Here is a 9,509-nt window from a genome sequence, read left to right on the forward strand (position 1 = left end):
ATAAACTATCCAATACAATCTGATCGCGTTTTTAAATTTCATTCAATTAATATGTGACTTAAGTAAATAGGCGAGGGTACTGCAAAAGTATTATACATACAATTTTTTTTTACCCTGGTGGGTAAGGAGATACGTTTAAAGTTTTTTTTGAATAAGGAAATGCCTAATAAATGTTCTATAAAAATAACTCGTATTATACAAAGGTAATGCGTGTCGAATTTTAAAGAGGGAAAATTAGCGTATTTGTTTATGGGTTTTCCCAGTTTTGACAGGAAAGAAGTTTATTATACATAATATGAACTTTTTACTCAATACTGAGTACGAATTAAATATGATTTTGGATCAATAGAGATGGTCATCGAACAAATCAATTCATATTTATTGTGTTTCTTGAACAGAAAAACAAAAAACATCATCATAAAATTATAATATTTAAATATATAGGCATCAATAAAACAAATTTATTAGGAAAAAACTATTTGTAAATTAATTATTATTACTATTTGAATATTCGAAGGATTCGAATCCTTATTGAGATTCGAGTCCCGAATATTCGAATCCAAACTATTCGAATATTCGAATATTCAAATATTCGAATATTTCCCATCACTAATTTATATCCTTATATTATAGATTACTTACAATAGAGCGTTCATTTTTTGAGTCGTCTGGTCGTGTCAAAGAGCGTTGAAGAGCAAGAAGGCTGGAATTTCTTCAATTGGTCTTCGGTGTGATGTTGCAATCAGTCCCGCTTTTGACAATCGTACCGCACTGCGCCAGTGTGAAGTTCCAGCAGTCTGTGGCCTTTGGATACTTAGCACACAAAAGGTTGAAGAAGGAAGATGGAAGATTTGTAAATAAAGTTAATACTTTCAATCAAAAATAGGTATTATATGTATTACAATATAAGCATTAAGTTTATACACAGATAATGAAAATGAGTGCTTGTTGCAGGTATGTCATAATACACAGCCAAAACACTTCTGAATTGCTGTGGAGAAACGGCTGGTATTTACGCAAAATGCCCATCCGGTTCGAGTGGAAGGAGTCCTTCGAATCCCCGCCTCGGTGACCTTTTCTCAGTTGTGCAAGCGTTAATCCGGGTTGTTGGTGAATGGCCAAGCTGTCTTCTGCTAAGTGCTGAACATTGTCGGATAGATAATTTATACAATTTATGTGTTTGTTTGTGCGTTTTTACAATCTTTCAGTTACACAAAGTATATGATTTGCATAAATAAATTGGCTTTTACAATTTATAATTTGGATTTTACAATTTATGACGTTGTTTACATTTGGTTACATACAAAGTATAGAACAACTCCTTTAGGTCGTACACATATTAATATTCAAGGAGAAATCGGTCATGACGTAAACATGGCTGGACTTAGTAATCCATTACAAGTATATATTTTTATTTTAATCAATCCGATCGACTTTGTAAAGATATTACATTTCTTCCTATTTCTTAGGTTGTCCAAAAAAACAGTGGCCGTCGTTATCTCGGTTAAATTGCAGTTTCAACTGCAATACGTTATAATTATGTTAAATAAATTCAAACATTTTTAAAATAATGATTTTAAAGTAGGGCTCAAACTGTTTTAGTATTGGTGACTGAGATCTGAAAATTTAGTAATAGATAAATTTTTTAGCTGCCTAAAGTATTTCTATGCTCCGAAAAACATTTTAAAAATCAAAAAAATCTAGTCACAATTTATAACAATATCACATCGTTATCATTTTTCTTCTTATTTTTTAAAAAATAATAAAAAATGACCCTCATGATTTAAACTCCACCAGAGATATACTTGATGTAATTGATTTGGAAGAAATAGTCCGCATTAAAAAAAACACCGTATTAAAGTTTAACTTTTGATGGTTTTTTTTTTTACTTGTACTATCTAAATTTGTTTGTATTAATTAATACTTAAAAAAATAATAATTTTCAAAAATTATTAATTCCAATTAATTTTAGCAAAAAATTGTGACTTGTGATGTAAAATGTCATAAAATATTTACCAAAGTACCCAAATATTTTAGTCGGTAATTAAAATTTTAAAGTCGGCATCTTCATTTTGACACCCCCCCCTTGCATATTTCTTAGCACCGGCCCTGTTCCTTCTGACGATTGAGATGTCGGTTCACCTTGGAACGCTGAAGACGATACGTTTATTACGCCTTGTACACTCGTTATCCTCAATGAGATACCGGTGTGTTTTTCTAACACGTATATTTACATATAATATATCAACGGCTGACTCAGTGTATGATTGTATTTTTACTCTAATCAAACTAACGTTTGTGTGTTATTCCCTTAGTTTTGGCTATCTCCTCTTAGGCTGCTTGCCAACCAGTCGGAGGACTACACAAAACTCGTTTGGAAGTTGGATCTATCTGACTATCATATTCCAAGGCTACTTATCCTAATACAAACCAGTATACTACCCCGCTCAAAGTCGGCTACACAGATAGGTCTTCCTTCGCCAAACACTTTATAATAGCTATTTAATTATTAAGAAATGGTCGTCGGACCGAACGCGTTCTTGCTGACCAAGAGGCAATAGAAAGACACGACCGACCGACGACTGACTGTGATTTTCTTGTTACATTAAGGTAATAAGGACAAGAACTGGACGCTTTTGCTTTGAAAAAACTTATATGACTTAATCAGTACTTTTCTAAATATATGTAAATTCACCCTCTTAAATGGAAACGTATTTAAAACACCTTTTTTTAAGTTGTGTTGAAGTAATAAGAAGAAAATATTTCCTTGTGATGTTTTCTATGCTTGTTCAAACCGTTACCGGTTACACTAAATAAGAAATATATTTAAAACAAAACCATTTGTAAAATCGACCTAGTTGTTTTATTTGAACTCTTCATAGTCAAAACGATTTAGACTGTTATAATATTGTGGCACAATATCTTTTTTACTTAAGCAATAATAAGCTACAGTTGGGCTTCGGATAGCTAATAATGTCTACATCCGGTCATGAATAATTTTATATTCATTTAAAACCTTTTGAAATATTATATGGTTTTATCATTGTTGTTGCTTTTCTAAATACTTATATATTTACTTTTTTACCCGTAATCGAACAGAAAATCCCGTTTTAGTTTTGTTATTTATTTTAAAAAAAATATTTGCTTATGATGTTTTGACGTATTGCAACCAATGTAGTAAATAAAATACTATTCCAAAACAAAAACAATACTTTAAAATCGACCTAGTTTATTTTTTGAAGTCTCCGACATTAAAACGATTTTGATTATTATTATATTATAGGCCCATTAATTTTTTTACTTGAGTAATTAAAACTGTATGGCAATTGTCAGTATTTCGAATTTAGTCTTATAAATGTATAGGAAAAAATATAAATTTAAGACTTACAGAATATAATCCATCTCTCAAGGAATATTTATAAATTAATATAAATGTTTATTTACTTTTTTACTCGGAATCGAATCGAAAACACGTTTTAAGTTGTGTTATTTATTTAAATAAAAAGAAAATATATTTTTATGTGATATTTTCGATGCTTTCCATGCTGGAAAAATAATGTCGGTAAACAAAACATAGTTTAATTGAAGAATGCTCGATGTGGGTATCCAAAAATCTTTTCAATTTTTACATATTTAGAAATTTGTTGTTCATTATAAAATAAAAATTCTCAAACATGACAAGGGCCGTTATTATTTAAAGGATATACTGATAACTTTTTAACAGTAATATTTTTATTATTATTTTTATGGGGCTAATAGAAAAAATTATATTAAACACTCTATTATTTCTTAAATAACATATTAAATATTCGTTTTTTTTTTTACAATGTAATAAACTGCTTATATTTTTTTTGTTTTTGGTTTATATTATCAAAACTGTATATTATGGGTGGTATTTTTGAAAATTGTTCTCAATTTTGCAGTATAAAATATAAACAGATATTTTATTGAAGCTTAGGTTTCAATTGAAAATCTATTCATTTGCTGAAAAAATGAAATTGTTTTTGTGGGTTCTGCTGTTGTTGTCGTCGTAACCGTTCTTATTTGTATAAATGTTTCATATGCGAAAATATCTCACTGAAAAACAACTTATTTTTTTGTTCGATACAGGTCGATATATACTACTATTAGTTTTAATCACTTTATGCAAATTGTTGTTTTCAAGTTACAACAATATTTGTTGTCCCTAAAAGGAATTTTTGTGTTAGAATACAATATAAAAAAAAACAATTTTACATGTCATAGATTTTCACTATACACCTTGGTTACCTCTACTCTAAGTCTAATTTGAATACTTAAACTACGATTAGGAAAAAAACAAAGAATCAAAGCTACTTCTATGGAAAAAAAATGTATTCCCACTATTTTAATTAAAATAAATATGGTTTGCTTAAAAGTTAGCTTAATGTAATATATAGGAGCAATTTATAATCAAAATGTGTTTTATAATATATATTTTAAAGTTCAGACCATATTAGAGGGGGCGTGGAATCACAAGCATTTTAGAACTAATTGTGTTTCTAATTAATATTGTGTATTATTATTTTATTTTATTTTATACATTTTTTGTACTATTTAATGGCAATGGACCTTGAAGTTACTGTTTGCAAAAACACAATACATTTTCATTGTTTTAAGTGTCTTATTTTTTTAGTTTCATAGCAACGAGAAAAACAAAACATGAGTAATACACGCACAAAATACGCTTCTCTAAATCAATACACATCCACATAAACGATTTCACAAATTTGGAGTTTAGCACACAATAGTGCGTTGCAAAAAAAAAATCGAAATCGACATTCTTTTCGATTTAAAATAGCATGTAGGATTAATTTTCGTACCCTGCATTGTTCTTATTTTAAACCAATCCAATACCATTGGATACAGCCAGGATATTATATTCCACATCTGGCCATATATATAAAATCTATTCTACGCTGTTTTATTTGGTCACCAACATTAGAACTCCATTTATGTTATGTTACACCCAATATCAAATCTCTATATATATCACTCTAACCAATAAGATCAATTATCTATTAGAAATATAAACAATGACCCTGTCACCCAATTTGCACAGTCATTTAATAAAGGTATTTTAGATAACACAAAAATATAACTTTCCTTATTCGGTAATTATTTATTTTATTGGTAGATATGACGTAAAACAGAAATATTCATACAATATTATGTACTTAAAAATGTATAATATGGAATATGTTTTTCAAAAAGTCCACCGACGGTTCTTTTTCCGTCAGCTTAAGTATATGTATAATATTTTACAATTTAAGCTATTATAATGAATATAGTGATAATGATAAGTTAAATTATAATATATTATGGAATGTACAGAATATAAATGCCAGTTTTTTTCTAACATTAAGTTAGGATCTGGGTGGATCTTGTGGAATTCCAAGTCGTAACTGTTCCTCAAGTGTTTTTAGGGATTGGTTATGGTTATCTGGGCTTATTTCGGACCATGCGTTAGCAATTTTTCTGTATCTTCTTTGGGCGTTATGTTTATCGGTTAAGATACATAAGATCGTAAAATCAATTGAGTCAATTTTAACTTCAATTATGTATGATTCCGGAGATTGTACACTTAAGTATAATCCTATAAAATGGCATTTAAGTAATACCTCGGCTTCATCATCTACATGCTGCACAGGTGCATCTAAAAAATTTGAAACGTTTTTTTTTAATTTGCTCATATTAGCTTGCTAGTTACAACTTTTCTTTTTGGTGCAGGACACAACGATTTTAACTGATAATACAAAGTCATAAAAAAATAATACAATAAGCACGGTGTCCGTATTGTACAGCCATGATATTTGTATTGCATGAAAGTACGTGTTAGTAGTTATAATTTATTCAGTTGTATCCTTGTTCCAATTAAATAACTTAAATAAATAATATATTTGATAGCGTTCAAAAACCATACAACTCTATAATAATATTTACCTAATAATCGACGTCTGATTACATTTTTTAAAGCTATAACAAGATGATCTCTTCTGTCGGCTGCAGCGTCATTCAATGTTTGCATATCTATGGAATTAATGGTTAAATGACGATGTTGCGAAGAAATAATAAAACTAAAAAATATTTTAGTAGCTCGTGATACATAATTATTTTTGCATAACATTTTAAATAATTGCGATACGACTTATTTTTTGTACAACCAATCATTAGTAATGAAATTCAACGATTGTATTCTTTCTATACTTGAAATCCCAAAGAGTTTATTATACATCAACATTAGGCCAACTTCTTTTTGATAAGGTGAAAAATATTCGTTTTTCTATTTAATTTACAATCATAACGTACAAAATATCACCGTAATTTGTTACTAAGTCTCACTCTCTCTCTTTCACCCTTCGATTAAAAGTTGAATATATTAACATTTGTTATCTGACATAAAAAATGAAATGTATATAATGAAGCAAGTATCAACTCCAGAATAAATTTTTAAGATCAATTACGACTAAAAAAAAAAAATAGTTATTACCCATATCAAAATCATTTATACTTTGTCCTGTAACAAATACATCACACATTAATTCATTATGCAGTTAATAAATCCAGGTAAATATATTTATACATACATAATTACATTTTAAATAATTATTAAATACATTTTATATACATAAAATTTACTTTATAATTGAGGTCAACTAGAGCAATATTAGTTATTACAAAACATTATTTCATGAAAAATTTAAATTTATATTTTATAGTGATGTTTAAATAATCGGTTAAAATTGTATTTCGAATGATCCTTAAAAGCTTAAACATAAAACATAAATAGCTGTATGACTTTAAGTTTTAAATCGAGTGTTCTTTAAAACTACCAAAAATATGTCACTATTTATATTTTAATTTTATATTTACCCATTATTTTTTCTAATTCTTGTAGCATTAGTTGAAGGGAATAAATGGCTGCTAAAATTTAAAACAAAATCATTTTTAATGTATCTACAAATTTGTATATTGCTATTTGTTAATAGGTACATGAAACAATTATTGTCAAAGTATTTTTAAATAAAAATTATAAATATACATTAAGTATAAAAAATATGAAATTTAAAAAGGCGTTTTTACTTTTCATTGGGTTCATATCTGGAAGTGCTGAAATTAAAACAAAAATCTTGTGTGCACAAAGAATAACAAACAACTGCGTGGAAACACTTCCATAAAGTACAGTAAAAATAATTACCCTGTATTCTTGGGATTATATCCATTTGGTCTGAAACAAACAACACGTAAATTAATGATATTACATTTATTTTCTCTTCTATTATAAACGGAAAGACGAATTTAAAGGTAGAAAAAAACATGTGGATTAGTAACTCTGAAGAAACATGCTCCACTTATATAAAATACGAAAAGACATACTTTGGAAAATTCAATAGGAGTAAAATATTTGAAAAATTTTCATAAATTTCAACAAAAACTATTACCCGGTACAGCGATCACACAATTAATTTTGCCTGAAATTGACATTACAAAAATTAGTGATATTGGAATTTGCTATTATAAACCGTAACGTTATATAGTTATAAATTAGAAGACGAAGGTCAAAGTAGAAAAAAAAATATATTATGTAGGCTATATTCTATTCAGAATAAAAGCGGTCCGGGAGAATAAAACATATTAATTAGACGACGTTGGTAGAGCTAACATTGCCATTTTTTCACAAACTTATCCCTTGCATAAAGAAAAACTTGAGATGCATTTTTATATTATTTTCAAATATTTTTTTCTACTCTTGTCTTGATGTTTATTAATATTATTATAATTATGATTACAGAAATCCTTGTAGTTAGGGTCACTATTGACATCATCAACCATTTTCTCAATCTGTTGCTCCAATTTATCTAGAATAAACAATTAAAGATTTTGGCTATACTAAAATTTTAATATCAAATTATATACCATATAAATATTTATAATAATATTAAACACGGCTTTGGGCAATAACCATTTAACTTAATGCTTCTCTCTATTAGATTATAAGATATCGGTAATGTATATATAATAGAATATAATATATACACAGAGCAATATAGTTTATTTTGCTCTGTGCTACAATATCTGGTGCAATTTTCATAACTATTGATAAAAACTTTAATTTTTAATTTAGTAATAACTTGATAATTTGGTACAAAAAACAAAGCTTCTATATGTATTAGTATGTTATTTTAAATATATTTTCTCACTTGTCCCATTACTAGAATCGTAAACAAACATGATGGCTTCAGCTATGATACATATATTTAAAAAATATGTTTAAAAAGTAAAATCAGTGGATTTTAGAACCTTAATAAATATTTGTTTATTCGAGGGTCATCCCAGAAGTAAGTTTCCCTATTTTCTTGTACCAGAACAGAAAGAGGTAGACAGCTGCGGAAGGTATCAACATTTTCGTTTAATAGTAGTGGTCACACTGTAAAAGTCTCAGGTCACCAGCTTGCTTTGTTTGTAACCTATTCAGTCATAAACATGGCAACCTACCTCGAGCGCGGGTCCGATTGTGAAGTGCGAAGTGTTATGAAATTTTTGACGTGGGAAGGTGTTGCGGCCTGTGAAATTCATCGAAGGGTTACTTCAGCTTACGGTGAAAATGTGATGAGCATTCAAATGGTTCGGAGGTGGAGAAAAACATTCGAGGAAGGACGTGTTTCGGTGCATGACGAGCACTGCAGTGGGCGCCTGTCGAGTCCGAGCCACGAAGACGCAGTTGAGGCAGTGCGTGCCATTTTGGATAAAGATCGGCGTCGAACCCTTGACCAAATCCTCGAATTGGTTCATCCCAAGTTCGAGTTGACTCGGTCTGTAGTTGGTCTCATTGTTCAAGATGACCTGAACCTCAATAAAGTCTGTGCAAGGTGGGTCCCGCGGCTATTGTCGGATGAGCACAAACAAAACCGTTTGGACGCGGAAAATCAATTTTTTGAGATGCTTGAGGATGAAGGAGAAGGTCTTTATGCTCGAATTGTGACTGGGCATGAGACATGGATCCATCACAACACTCCCGAAACCAAAATGCAGAGCATGGTGTAGAAAAGACCCCAGAAAAGAGCGCCAAAAGAAGCAAAAATTGAAACATCAGCTGGGAAGATCATGGCAACCGTGTTTTGGGACTCTAAAGGAGTGGCTCGAACTCGACGGGCGCCCACTGCGGTGCTCATCATGCACCGAAACACGTCCTTCCTCGAATGTTTTTCTCCACCTCCGAACCATTTGAATGCTCATCACATTTTCACCGTAAGCTGAAGTAACCCTTCGATGAATTTCACAGGCCGCAACACCTTCCCACGTCAAAAATTTGATAACACTTCGCACTTCGCAATCGAACCCGCGCTCGAGGTAGGTTGACATGTTTACGACTGAATAGGTTACAAACAAAGCAAGCTGACGACCTGAAACTTTTACAATGTGACCACTACTACTAAACGAAAATTTTGATACCTTCCGCAGCTGTCTACCTCTTTCTGTTCTAGTACAAG

The 9,509-nt window shown here is 30.1% G+C and overlaps 1 protein-coding gene across 1 annotated transcript; it reads left to right on the plus strand.

Annotated features, from left to right (window-relative positions):
* The first annotated feature begins 8,502 nt into the window (after positions 1 to 8,502).
* LOC126834957 (protein GVQW3-like) lies at positions 8,503 to 9,063 on the plus strand. The gene has a single exon (XM_050567588.1). It carries the CDS (start codon positions 8,503 to 8,505, stop codon positions 9,061 to 9,063), a length of 561 nt encoding a protein of 186 aa, XP_050423545.1.
* Positions 9,064 to 9,509: the final 446 nt, after the last annotated feature.

This window comes from Adelges cooleyi, unplaced genomic scaffold, assembly GCF_023614345.1.
Source record: "Adelges cooleyi isolate 19-005CV unplaced genomic scaffold, UGA_ACOO_1.1 ACOO_flye_CR_arks_rails_tigmint_CR_PRNA_0, whole genome shotgun sequence".
Lineage (NCBI taxonomy): Eukaryota > Metazoa > Arthropoda > Insecta > Hemiptera > Adelgidae > Adelges > Adelges cooleyi.